The 13341-nt window shown below is 43.3% G+C and overlaps 1 protein-coding gene across 4 annotated transcripts in view; it reads right to left on the reverse strand.

Moving 5' to 3' along the window:
• The window catches only part of CELSR1 (cadherin EGF LAG seven-pass G-type receptor 1), a 254205-nt gene that overhangs the window by 46879 nt on the left and 193985 nt on the right, over positions 1-13341 (reverse strand). For 3 of the 4 annotated variants that reach the window (XM_053254725.1, XM_053254724.1, XM_053254722.1), the window contains exons 18-22: positions 12618-12827; positions 7743-7926; positions 5251-5394; positions 3206-3407; positions 1209-1376 (exon numbers count right to left, since the gene is read on the reverse strand). In XM_053254725.1, the coding sequence (XP_053110700.1) occupies positions 1209-1376; positions 3206-3407; positions 5251-5394; positions 7743-7926; positions 12618-12827 (908 nt within the window). The remainder of the gene's footprint in view (positions 1-1208; positions 1377-3205; positions 3408-5250; positions 5395-7742; positions 7927-12617; positions 12828-13341) is intronic. The other variant, XM_053254723.1, reaches the window with a different exon arrangement.

A 13341-nucleotide genomic window follows, 5' to 3' on the forward strand; every position in this document is an offset into this window, starting at 1 on the left:
CCATGTCCATGTAACACTGCTGTGCTAGCAGCTAGAGTAACAATAAGGAGACTTGCTAGGAGTCATGCCTCTCATTTCTCTATGGTTACCCCCATTCATTTCAATGGTTATTATTGAATGTATTGCTTTTCTGTGTTGATATTCAAGCAATCAAGTTTAATCGCTCAAATTCCCCATGTTAACGATTTTGTTTATCATTATTACAATTTGTTATCTATGTGATTTATTCCTCAAGTGCGATTGTGTATTTTGATTGCTATTCAATAAATGTTGTATATTTTGCATTAGAAGCTGATTGTCCCCATTTGTATCATTCCCATGTCAGGTTAGCCCTCGCTGTAAAGTTCCCACAGCATGCATGTGTCTTGCCCTATATATTGTAAAAAATGAAGATGATGAAGATCAAATGGGAGCAACAGAAAGCTGCTGATAATGAACAAAAATGCCTTTGAGTCAACATTCTTCTTCTTCAAAATGATAGCCTGACCATGTGTGTGTCTCAAATGATCTCAGTTTAATGTTATTAATACTTCTCCCCAAGAAAAGAATTGTGCTCATAGCAATCAAGGAGTGGACAAATAGATGCCATGTATTTTCATGGGTCCCAGAGCATGATCTAAGGCAGGCCTGCTCAACCTAGGCTCCACCCCCACTGTTTTTGGACTACAACTCCCATAATTCCCAGCCACAGTAGCCAATAGCCAGGGATTATGCAGGTCTCGGTATGGTCAGTGCCATTAACAAATTTGGTTTGTTTCTAACTGCAATTGAAAGTTAAATCCTTCAGACTCGCTTACAGCCAGGGGAGGTGGGAGGAGAGTGTGCTCCTGAGGCTTTGGGACATAGCACACAACCAAGTTTTAACAATAGTTCCATCTGACATCTGAACCTGCTCATAGTGTGCAGGGACACGTTAAGCACAAGGGCCTTCTGCTGATTGGAGTTAAACTGAAATAAGTATTCCAAGTGAGCCCTTTACCATTTTTTTCTTCCTTCCTTGAGTTTTTATTTTAGCTTGCCACACGAGTTGTGCCACAACGAAGCAAATATGTTAATTAGAAAACCAATTTTATGAAGGAACAGCCTTTTTAATTTAGGTGTTACGTTAGCTATTTAGATATCTATCCTCCCTGATGGGCAATGACCTATTTCCATCAAAATGGCCACATGCAATTCCCTTCCAAAATAGTGCAGTTTATGAAACGTACGCAATTGAATGGTTCCAGAACACGCAAACTGGCTTGGTTCTCTCCTCAGTTTCCAGCATGACATGCTCAAGTGTAATGGGGTTCTCCAGAAGATTTGGCAAAGACTCCCCATCTCTGTAAACGGTTGCGCTGATTATTGGGGTGTTAATGATGGGCCGATTAGGTAACCTGGCAGAAGAAAAGTGAATGACGATTACAGATATGCAGAAAGGGATGATTTTCCCCAGTTTTAGGTGAACGTCTCACATTATATTTGATCTGGAGTCATCACTGGTGCACATAGTGCTAAAAATAAGGGCAGTTAAAACACACATGTTCCTCATTTGATGACTGAGTCAATCAAGTTATGGCTTGCATGTGCTACTGAGCTGTTTCAAGTCAAACACCACAGACAGAACATCCATATCAGCTCAGGCACAATACTTTCCCACTGAGTCAGTTCATATATCTAGGTGCCAGCCATCTAGTAATCAAGAATGAAATTATATACAGGTATGTGTGAACTGGCCTTAAAACTTCAATAGCTAACACTTCCTATTGAACTGATATCTCTTACGACAGATTAGATTCTAGTATTATCTAGAACAACCTTTGCGGGGTTATCTGACCACAGCAAGGTTGGAGTCAGTGACATGGCTCAGACTGGCAGTGTGGTGTAGTGGTTAGAGAGTCCTTTATCACAGTCGGGAGAAGGGGCTCAAAAGGGGCAAGAGGAGGAAGCCTTGAAATGCTTACCTCTCCCACAGATGATATCCCTGCTGTTGCTGGGTAGCAGATTGCCCGCCCAGACGACTGCTGGCTAGGCTTGAGCCCGAAATGTTTTGGAAGCTATTATGGAGGCCTCCAAAACATTTTGGCCACCAGGCTGTTCCGGCGGGGGAGGGTGCACTTACTCCTCCTGCCGCATTTCCCCCACCGGCGCTCCGTTGTAGCAAAGCCCCTCGGAGCGGAAGCGTACCTCCCTGCTGCCCCGTTGCTCTTATCGGCCAAAAGTACTGGGTGTGCGTGCGTGGCAGATGGGCACGTGTGCGCACACAACAGGCGCATGCGCGCCCGGTAATTCCAGCCAATGAGGGCCACGGGGCAGCAGGGAGATATGCTGCCGCCCTGAGGGTCTTTGCCTCAACAAAGCACCAGCAGGAGAAATGTGGAGGGAGGGGTAAGTGCACCCTCCCCCACCCTTAAGGGAACACCCCCGCCGCCACTGGAATGGTTCTGGGCACATCCCTACTGCTGGCTGCTTCTTGCAGCATGGAGGTTGCGTGGTGAGAGGCCCCCAGAACTCCCATAATACACACCTGTGTGTAGGTGCCCTGAGGAACCACGTGGCATGACAATGATCAGTTAGCCAGGGATAAGTGTGTGCTCACGCCCTTAACCCTGGCAAACAGCTGGGCTCCCTACAGGATTTGCTGCTGCGCCACCACCAGGAGCTGCATGGCTCCTGGCAGTTTACATGCACAGCAAAGATCGGGCTTGGGTAGCCAAACTTGGTCTTTACTGCATGTGTGAACAGCCTCAGAGTGTTGGATTAGGACTGGGGAGGCCCAAGTTCAAATTCCCACTCAGCCATGAAACTCAGGGGGTGGCTCTAGGTCAGTCACTTATCCCTCAGCCTAACCTATCTCCCACAGTGTTGTTGTGGTGATAAACATAACCATGTACACTGCTATAGGCTCCTTGGAGGAAGAGAGGGATATAAATGTAAAATAATCCTTTTAATCCCTCTGGCTTGTTGACAGGCCAGGATGTGGCTGATGCAGAAGGTAAGATACTGGTTCCTGAGAGACCTAATCTGAGACACTCTCCAGCAGTGCCTTACAACAATGCAGAAAGATATGTGAGCAAATACTATTTGAGTAAACCAGGAATTAAAATTACAGCATGTTTGTTTTGTTCTCAGGTAGCACAACCTTCTCTTCACTTCCCAAAGCAAATTAAAGAAGATAAAGCAAATTAAGATTTCCCAAGACAAATTAAGGAAGATAAAGTTTTACCTTAAGCTCCTTCGGTCAGGATCATAGTTCTCAGGCAAAAGCTGCCCTAGGGTTCGATATGTAATCACCATGACAACAGCATGCGGGTTAGACTCTTCTGGATGCCGTCGTTTTCTTTTTGAAAGTACATTTTTGCTGTTTAAAATATCATCTTCCATTTTAGAAGAGAACTTATGGTTTGAAGGCTTCATGGTAGGAACTACTAAGGACAAAAATCAATGCCAGATTTAACTGTCATTGGATTACCATTCAAAGAGATAAATTATGGAATTCTCAAAACGGAGGTAATTTTACAATGGTAGATTTCACTTTTTGCTTTAGAACTCTGTGATGTATGGAGTAAAACAATAGCAAATATTTACTCTCTTTTATTCCACATATTGAAATGGTTCTGGTAAACCGGATACTAAGCCACACCTGGGCCTAATTTGGAGTAATACCCATTTAAATATGCATAGACAATATGGTTCTCAAACGTCAGGGAGATGATGAGGTTTTGCTTCTCATATTTGTAGATTGAGCATTAGCCATATTCTGCCAAACTGTAATCTTGCACACAGCACATTACAGGATCCTACGTTAGGCCAATGTGGTGGGCTCACTTTTTCAAGATCTGAAAATATCCCTTAAATGTGTATTTTCATGAATGGTTATGCTGGCAATGTAAGCCTATGCAATTAGCACCCACATTAACCTGAACTTCTGATTACCAAGATTTAGACCTCGTATCTCTCAAGCTATTTAGAAAAAAATTAAGATTGCAGTGTACATTTCTGCTGTTCAAAATCTCTCTAACTCCGTCTACAGAACAATTTAGCTAAAAATGCAGGCTTGAAAGATTTATTCATTGATGTTCGAACTCAGACGCTATCAGCACTGATGAAAAAGCTGAGCGGGATGGTAAAGAAAGTAGGTAGTGCAAGTCAATAAGGAAAACTTAAAGAGAAAGATGTATGGAAGGAAAAGGAGGGGAAAATGAGTGTGTGAAGCATGGCAAGAGCAGTGTTGTACAAAAGGAGGATTAGAAAGATAATTCTGAGATGGGTTGGCATAGAAGAGACCATTATTCTGCCAAAAAAAAAAAAATGTTCTTTTTGCAAAAGAACATGGTAGAAGCAGCTGATGGCCTGGAATAAAACATTGGAATTCATTTTGGGAAAGAATGGGGGCGGGGGGGACAAAACAAAAATAGGGCACATTTGGTTCAGGTTCCATTTCTTTTAAAACTAATGTTACCATGCATGCATGGGTATGAATATCCATTCTTTTTCGTTTTAAAAAAATAGAAACAAATCTTACATAACTTAGTTTTTCCTGCTGTTTATTTCAGCAGTGGAAGAAGCTACAATGGGCAGTTGCCTCTTGGCAAGCACCACTTGGAATAGCTGCATCTGCTCACAGATACAATGTTGTCCCTAGATTGCTGATGAAAAAATGGTAGCAGCACCATGTTTTCCATGATGGTAGCGAATTTGTTTTGCCCCAATTGCCCCAAGACAATAATGTGCCCCAGGGCAGTTATGGGTACACAAAATGGTGACTGCCAGGAGGCAGCTGTGGGTTGCAGTACCTGCCACCACTGATGCAGGTGGTACAAGCTAAGTAAGACTTTACACATACCCCCCAAATATGTCAAGGTTCAATATATTTTCCCATGTAGCTTTATGGGAGGCATTAGATTGTATTAGGAAAACTCTTTTCATTATGACAGGTGGAATATGTATAGCGGATGGGTCAGTATAATGCAGGGATCCCCTTGTATGTGAGTATGCATGCACATAGACACACACTGCCCTTGGTGACCCCAGCCACAAAGAATCAAGTATGTTCCATCTCCACAGGCCCATCTTGAGTTCTGTTTCTTTGTCACACTGGATCAGAGAGTTCTATGATAAGTTGTGAATTGGTTTGTAATAGAGACTAAGTATGCACAAGAGTTTAACACCCTCTAAAGTTCACACAGCCGCTGATAGTTATCTCCCCCATAGAATTCAGAGTCCCTGGAATCTGAGCATTGTTCAAAAGCTTCTAGAGTAGCATTCTACCTTTTCTAGGAGAAGGTCTGAGCAAAGTAGCAGGAAACAAAACAGACGACTCCAAATCACTAGGATAATCTTCTTTAATCACATCAAACTGTGGTACTTTAGCTCCCGTAAAATTAGACTTTTCAAAGATGTCAACAGCAATAACTAAACAGAAAGAGAAATTTACCATAATATACATTAGCAGTTCATTTCTGCAAGAAACAGTTCAAACTTAGTAAAGTTACACTGCAGTAAATTTAATTATTTGTTAGCTCCACAAACTAAATTCTGGGCAAACATATATTCCATTTTTTTAAAAAAAGTCGTGCCTTTTTTTTTTTGAGCCATGCTTGTGCCTACCTGGATGAATACTCCCAGGAGCTGGTTTGACAATTCAGTAGCTGTGTTTTAGGATGGAAGTCTGGAATTTGGGGGTGGGGGAACTATATGAGGCTGCAATCATATGCACCCTTGCTTAGGAGAAAGCCCCACTAAATTCAATACATGCATAAAATGGCACTGTGAGAAATGAGTCTTTATCCAATCTGGGGGAAAAAATGCTGGAAAATACCTGAGTCAGATATGCATCTGAATATTCTGGCTCAGTGAAGATTTGTGCCTCAAGTATTCTTAGCTAATTTAGTTCTTGTATCTTAACACTCAAGTACAAGCTTGACTCAAGATAGTTTGGTCCTTGAGGTTTCAAATCTAAGTAGTACGCAACCCAAGGTTCAAGTCTGGCCCCTCCAGCACTGTGATGCCCAAAAATCCATTTATCATAGTGATGAAGTGTAGGGTTAATGACATTTATTTATGCTATGCTACCTCCCTACCATCTTAAACCACCAAAAATCACTTTGGCAGCTCAATTCTACACATTGTATCTATTTGGGGAAACAACTTTTTAATTCCAAACCGGCAGCATATTTAGATAATATTCTTATCCCTAAATTTAGGCGTCCATTTACTCTTGCCTGCCTAAACGCCCTTCCGACGGCTGTTAGGGATGGTAGATATAAAGGGATTCCATTTAATTTAAGGATTTACCCCCGTGGAATGGGTACCGTAGAAACTACCCCTCATGTTATTTTATACTGTAAATTTTATAGCAATGCTCGTTTAAAACTAATTTCTCCTCTTTTGGGGAAATTTCCAGGTCACTCTGATGAATTTTATTTAGAGTTTTTGTTATCTTAACTTTTGTAAAAAGATTACTTTCAATGTGGCTAGGTTTTGCTACATTGTTTGTATTATACGCTCTAGTCTTGTGTAATTTTTGTTGTTGTACAGTCTGATCTATGATCGTAATAAAGTTTATCTTTTACATAATAGCATATTCTTATTAGCAGAATAAGGACAAATATATAAGAGCAGTTTTTAAATATTGCTATAAAATAAAAGACTGATAATTTCCTGACATTTAACAGTGTAAAAAATCTGCTGTCTGAGATAGCCCCCCCACCCCACCCATTCTGTGTCATTTTAGCACTGATATGGCACAAATATTGACATTTCAGGTACAATTGACATTTACGTCAAATGTACCCTAAATATTTTCCTCTGTTGCACCTTTGGTGATTGTCTTTCATCCTTCCACAAATTCCTGTCAAGGCCTTCAGCAACTACAGAATTCTTTGCCAACGAGGATTTACAAGGCAATTCTTTGCTTACTGAAGTCAGAAAAAGGTATGTCTACTCTTACAGCATTGTTATCTTGTTTCTTTGCCTCTGCTTGCCTTTTCTGTGCCACTGTACACTGTTGCTGAGCTGGGGGAGGGGAGGAAATTGATAGCTTTGGGATCCTAGCCAGGTGCTTGGTTTGACTGAGAGCTGACTCCTGAGCTTCCATGAAGCAGTCATGAATAGCAAGTACCTTTTAATCTTTGAGCACCCAGCATTTCTCTTTTACCATTTAAAAAGTCGTTCATTCTGTACATTTGGATTACACAGCAGGAGTGCCCAATGCTTTAAGCAAGCATGTCACAGGAAGAGACAGTATTACCCCCCTATGCCATATAGTATAGGTATACTCCTTTCACCCCACAAAATGCCTGTGGTGTGGTTTTGCCTGCAGGTTATTAAACAAGGAAGCAGACAGCAGTACAGTGAAGCAGGAGAAGCAGGCAGGCGTGTGGCCTAATGCTATGCCATAGCCAGGACTGTGAGCCTTCCAGTTCCTATCCAGGTGTGTCACAAACCTGTGCTGCTCACGTCACTCAGGCCACAAGTTGGCCAGCCGTGATGTAAAACACCATTTGTTCGCCTCTTGGCTCAGAAGACCTTCTTATCTTTATCTGCACCATCAAGGAAACAGTGCACTGCCCATGTGAAGGAAGATAAACTCACTGAGAGAAAAGTCACCCAGAGACGAGAAATAGTTCAAACTTTCACGATCGGGTATCTTCACTCAGATCATAATCAGATCATCAAAGTCTGATGAAAGAACCAAATTGATATTCTGAGATCCGAGATGTTGGGAAATCTCATCTGATACAAAAATGACAGCTACTTACTCATATTTGCTGTCACAATAATAAAAGGTTTCATGTAGGTTTTCTTCATGTTCTTTGCCACATTGCTGAAATATTCTTCATAGTGCTTCAGTAGGTGTGCTGTGCCCCCTTCAGTCCTCTGGATGTGCTCCCAATGCTCTTTGGTGCTGGGGTCCAGAAGAGCACTGCCTGCTTTTATGATATTCTAGGAAGGGAAGGAAAATATGCGACTCACAAAGTAACAGAACAATACTGTCAAGAGGAAGTAACTAGTTTTGCTGCTGCAAATACACTTGCAGCAAAACACATCCTACAGCAATCTTGCTTTAAAAAATGAAAAAATAAATTACTTAAGTTGGGTACAGATCAGTGTTCTCTCAAATTTTATTCATCTGTGTGCAGAATTAGTTTTGTTCTGGGCAGGAGTATCAAGGCAGTGTCTGTGCATATGCATTCAGAGTGGGGCCTTCCTGATTCAACCTGAGAGGTTTGAGTGCGTCCACATGCTCATGCCTTAGAGGGAATAGTGGTGCAGATGATTATATTTTAAGCACTGCACCTGGACCAAGATGAGAATGGCAAACCCGAGTGCTTGAAGGAGTATGCATCAGCCTAAAGGTGGAATATCTGTGGTCACTGATGAGGCCAGATGGAACATAGTGCTTGGCTGCTAGTGCTGAACAACAATCTAGAGGGAGGAGGCCAGTGCCTCTCATGTGGCAGCAACAGAAGCAGAAGTCACTGGGTCAGCTCTAGCTTTGCAAGCATCTAGCTGTTGGCTGGTCAGCAGTGCCTAGCGTGGGCATACATCAATACCATCATCAGCCCATGCTTGGCATGGCTGGCCAGTCAGGAAATGCACTTCTGCATGGTGATGATTCAGTCTCCTACTATCTCATCCCACTGGTTAGCAACCCCTTCCCCTCGGCTGCTGCTGCGCTGCAGCAGCGAACTATGTTCTGCTCCTCTTCATTTGTCATCACTGTTGAGCAACTCAGGTAAGCAGGATCTGCATGCTGCTCTGAGGAATGGCCACACTGCAGTTTCCTGTGCCGTAGTGACTGGTGAGGCCTGCTCCAGGGGGTGGGATATAACTTTTTAAAACGCTGAACTTACCCCCTGCCAATACCTGGAATCCTTAGGAAACCAATTATGGCTGAACCAGTACTCCATCCCTGCCACTCAGCTGGCCTCAGGACATACATGACACCCATTTCAGTGTTTAGCATGGCAAAAACCTGCCATACTGATCACTAAAAAGGCTGTTGCATATGCATGGCAGGTGTTGGTGGTGGGTAAGTTCAGCTTTTTAAGGGTTATATTCCACCACCCTCATTGGCCACTACAGTTCCTGTGCTCTTGGTTCCACGCCCGGGTGCCAATTTAAATATCACAGTACCCACATGAAAGCTGCCCAGAAGTCCTGGAATATAAACAACAAACTTCAGTTCCCCACCCTCACTTTATGTGCAGTCTTATTCAGTGTTCTTTTAATTAAGGAAAAAAAGTTAAGATTTACCCTTGCTGTTTTCTACAACATTCATGTGCACAAATTACAGGGTTTATTTTTAAAACTCACGCACATACTAAAATCCCAGTCTCAGTAAGATGTGGAGCGCCTTCTATGTTTGTGTATTGTCAAGTACTGTAACAACTTTTCTGTTATGTTCAAGTGAACTAATTCACAGAATACTTTTCTGTTCTGAGGCTTTTCTGCATAGTAGCTATTTTGGGGAACTGACAATGCAGTCATTCAGCACATCCTATGCCTACAGCCCCTGCACATCAAGGCACTGAGCACTGAGGCTCTCTTCCCCTGCCTGGCCACAGAACTGAACGGGACAGTTGAAGGGTCAACATGTGCTGTTCATTCTTCATGACCAGCTTTATGGTACATAGGCAATCTTCAACTTATGACATAACTGGCTCCTGAAAACTGTGTCTTAAGTCAAAACATCTTGACCCAGATCCAATTTTCCCATAGGGAACCATGCTATAAATGGGGGCTTGGTTCCTGAACTAAGGCTGGATACCCTATTCTTAACAAAATGATCCAGAATTTGTACTAAAACAATTGTAGAAAGCTCACTGCATGCAGGGGACCTGTGCTGCTGTCATAATAACGTAAGTTCTCATCTGTTTTGTTTTTATGGCTGTTTTTGGTGGGATTTTTTAAATGGTTTTAATTGTTTTTATTGTTTTAATGTGGTTTTCTGGGATTTTATTGTATTAATTTTTATAAACTGCCTTGGGATAATTGTATGAAAGGAGGAATACCAATTTTTAAAAAAAAAGAAAGAGAAGAAAGAAGAAAAAAGAACAGCCCTGCTGGATCGGGCCCAAAGCCTATCTAGTCCAGCATCCTGTTTTACACAGTGGCCCACTAGATGCCTCTGAGAAGCCCACAGGCAAGAGGTGAGGGTATGCCATCTCTCCTGCTGTTGCTTACCTACAACTGGTATTCAGAGGTATCTTGCCTCTGAGGCTGGAGGTGGCTTATATCCACCAGACTACTAGCCACTGATAGACCTGTCCTCCATGAATCTGTCCAAGCCCCTTTTAAAGCCACCCAAGCTGGTGGCCATTGCCACTTCTCATGGCAGATAATTCCAAATATTAATTATCTGCTGTGTTAAAAACTACTCCCTTTTGTTGGTCCTAAATTTCCCGGCCTTCAGTTTCATGGGATGGCCCCTGGTTCTAGTGTTGTGAGAGAGGGAGAAATATTTCTCCCTGTACACTCTTTCTACTTCATGCATAATTGTATATACCTCTATCATGTCACCCCATAGTTGCCTCTTTTTCAAACGAAAACCCCCCAGATGCTGTAGCCTTGCCTCATAAGGAAGGTGCTGCAGGCCACTTGATCATCTTTGTTGCCCTCTTCAGCACCTTCTTGAGTTCTATAATGCCCTTCTTAAGATAGTGAACAGAACTGTATGCAGTACTCCAAATGTGGCTGCACCATAGATTTATATAAGGACATGATAATATTGGCATTCTTATTTTCAATCTCCTTGCTAATGATCCCTAGCAAGGAATTTGCCTTTTTTCACAGCTGCCATGAACTGAGTTGACACTTTCAACAAGCTGTCCACCATGACCCCAAGAACTCTCTCCTGGTCAGTCACTGACAACTCAGACCCTATCAGTATATATGTGAAGTTGGGGCTTTTTGCTCCAATATGCATCACTTTACACTTGCCAACATTGAACAGCATTTGCCATTTTGTTGCCCACTCACCTCGTTTGGAGATATCCTTTTGGAGCTCTTCACAATCTGTTGTGGATTTCACTACCCTAAATAGTTTAATGTCATCTGCAAATTTGGCCACTTTGCTGCTTACCCCAACTTCTAGATCATTTATGAACAAGTTAAAGAGCACTGGCCCCAGTACTGATCCCTGGGGGACCCCCCTTCCTCCATCCCTCCATTATGAAAACTGTCCATTTATTCCTACCCTCTGTTTCCTGTCCTTCAACCAGTTACCAACCCACAACTGAATGTGTCCCCTTATTCCATGACTGCTAAGTTTATTCAAGAGCATTTGAGGAGAACTTTATCAAAAGCCATTTGGAAATCCAAGTATACTATGTCAAAGAAATCACCTTTATCCACAAGCCTGTTGACTCTCTTAAAGAACTCTAAAAGGTTAGTGAGGTAAAATTTGCCCTTGCAGAAGCCATGATGGTTCTTCTTCAGCAAGGCCTATTTTTCTATATGTTTAACAATATTGTCCTTAAGTATGTTTTCCAGCAATTTACCTGGCACCGAAGTTAAGCTAACTGGCCTGTAGTTTCCTGGATCCCCACTGGATCCTTTTTGAAAATCAGAATTACATTAGCTACTTTCCAGTCCTCTGGTACAAAGCCTGACTGTAGGTATAAGATACATATTTTTGCTAGGAGATCAGCAATTTCCTTCCAAACTCTTGGGTGATTGCCATCTGGCCCTGGCATTCTGTTAATTTTTAGTTTTTCAAGACAGTTTAGAACAAAGATGGTGGTATGTCAGTCACAGGCATGCAGAAGAGAAGTTGATGGTGGAGAATCAAAAGTTGCTCACCCTTGTCAATCTCTTCCTGCTCACTGCAAGCCCTTCCCTTCTGGCAGTGAGATTCTGCATGCATCTAGATGGCTGTCGGGGACACTGCCCACCATCTCTCCCATCTAACGCTGTTTTAATGAGACTATGAGATAAAGAGAAAAAGATCCTGGCCCATTCCCAGTCCACACACCACTTCTCATCCACCCTCCTTCCCTGATACGGATATCAGGAAGGAGAGAAGACAAGAGGCAAGCTATCCAGTTTCCGCTTTTCCTTCTCCTGAAAAGTGAGAAAGAGCCAGGAATGGAAGCAACTGTCCTCCTTCTCCTGAATGATGGTAAGATGGAAAAAAATAAGAAAGGATGGTGGGAATCAGCATGTGGGCTGGAAATGTGCTGGGTGTGCTTGCTCTCTCTCTCTCTCTCTCATTGTCATAGTGCAGAAGCTGAGCCTGGAGAAGGAGGAGCGGAAGCAGCAGGGGCAGTATCTTCGAGGAGCAAATCGGCCAGTCCCTCTACAATTGCAGATGCAGCATAGTCATGATGATGATGCAAGCCTGAGCTGCCATTGTCATCTCCTCCTCCTCCAGCCTGCACACCAGTAGCCATCTAGCCAGCCTCTCTTTCAGTGGTGAGTGTCAAAGCTGAAACATAGTTGCAAAGTTGAAGCAAGTTGGCAATTAACACACAGTAAGTGCTGTTTGTCTCAACTCACAGATCATAAAGCTGAGAACTGTCTGTATTCCAGGGGCAATTATGGAAGAAGATATGTTTGAATTCATTCTGGAATTGACGCTGCACAAATGACACAGCTCATGTTTTCTCTATAGCAGTTTTGACATCTCCTACCTCATTGAACTCCACATCCCTTGTTGCAGCCAAATCAAAGCCCTGTTGCTGGCTCTCGTATTGCAATACTCTGATCATCATTTGGTAGGCTGTTCGCACGTCATTCCCATAAAAGGCGTTTGTTTGGTTAGTGGCATTCTGGAGCACTTTGGCTATCTGCACTGACTTGTCACCATCCATGCTGGTCTCATTGCGGAGAAGTTTTTCATTCTGGTATGGACAAAAAACACACACCCTTTAACTTGGCAAATAAACTCCATCCCTGCTTTCATAAAAGGCTTAATGGAATATTGATTCATCTCTTTATAGCCAGGTTTGTCTTTGAACTGATTCACATGGTTCCCTGGCTTGTAGGTCTACATACAATTGCATGAGGGACTGAGGCCTGTGCAAATATACTCCACGCACAGTGTGTGCAGATTGTCATGTAATCCTCTATAATAAAGAGCTTGGCGTGCGTCTGTGTCTCCCTCGGCTGTTCTGGGCATGCGCGGAGCACATGCCCAGAACACGCCAAGGGAGACATGACCGCCGGGACCAGGCGGCCATGATGGACGGGAGAAGGAGAAGTGGCAGCCGAGGAGAAGCGGCCGCCACGAAGCCGGGCGGGGGGAAGAGGTGGCGGGGGAAGCTGGCCGAGGCGCGGCCGAGGCGGCGGCGGAGCCATGGCCGAGGCCTGGCCGCGCCGCCGAAGCCGGGTGGGGGGAAGACCTTGGGGTTCTTG

This window comes from Hemicordylus capensis, chromosome 5 (assembly GCF_027244095.1).
Source record: "Hemicordylus capensis ecotype Gifberg chromosome 5, rHemCap1.1.pri, whole genome shotgun sequence".
In the NCBI taxonomy this organism is placed as follows: domain Eukaryota; kingdom Metazoa; phylum Chordata; class Lepidosauria; order Squamata; family Cordylidae; genus Hemicordylus; species Hemicordylus capensis.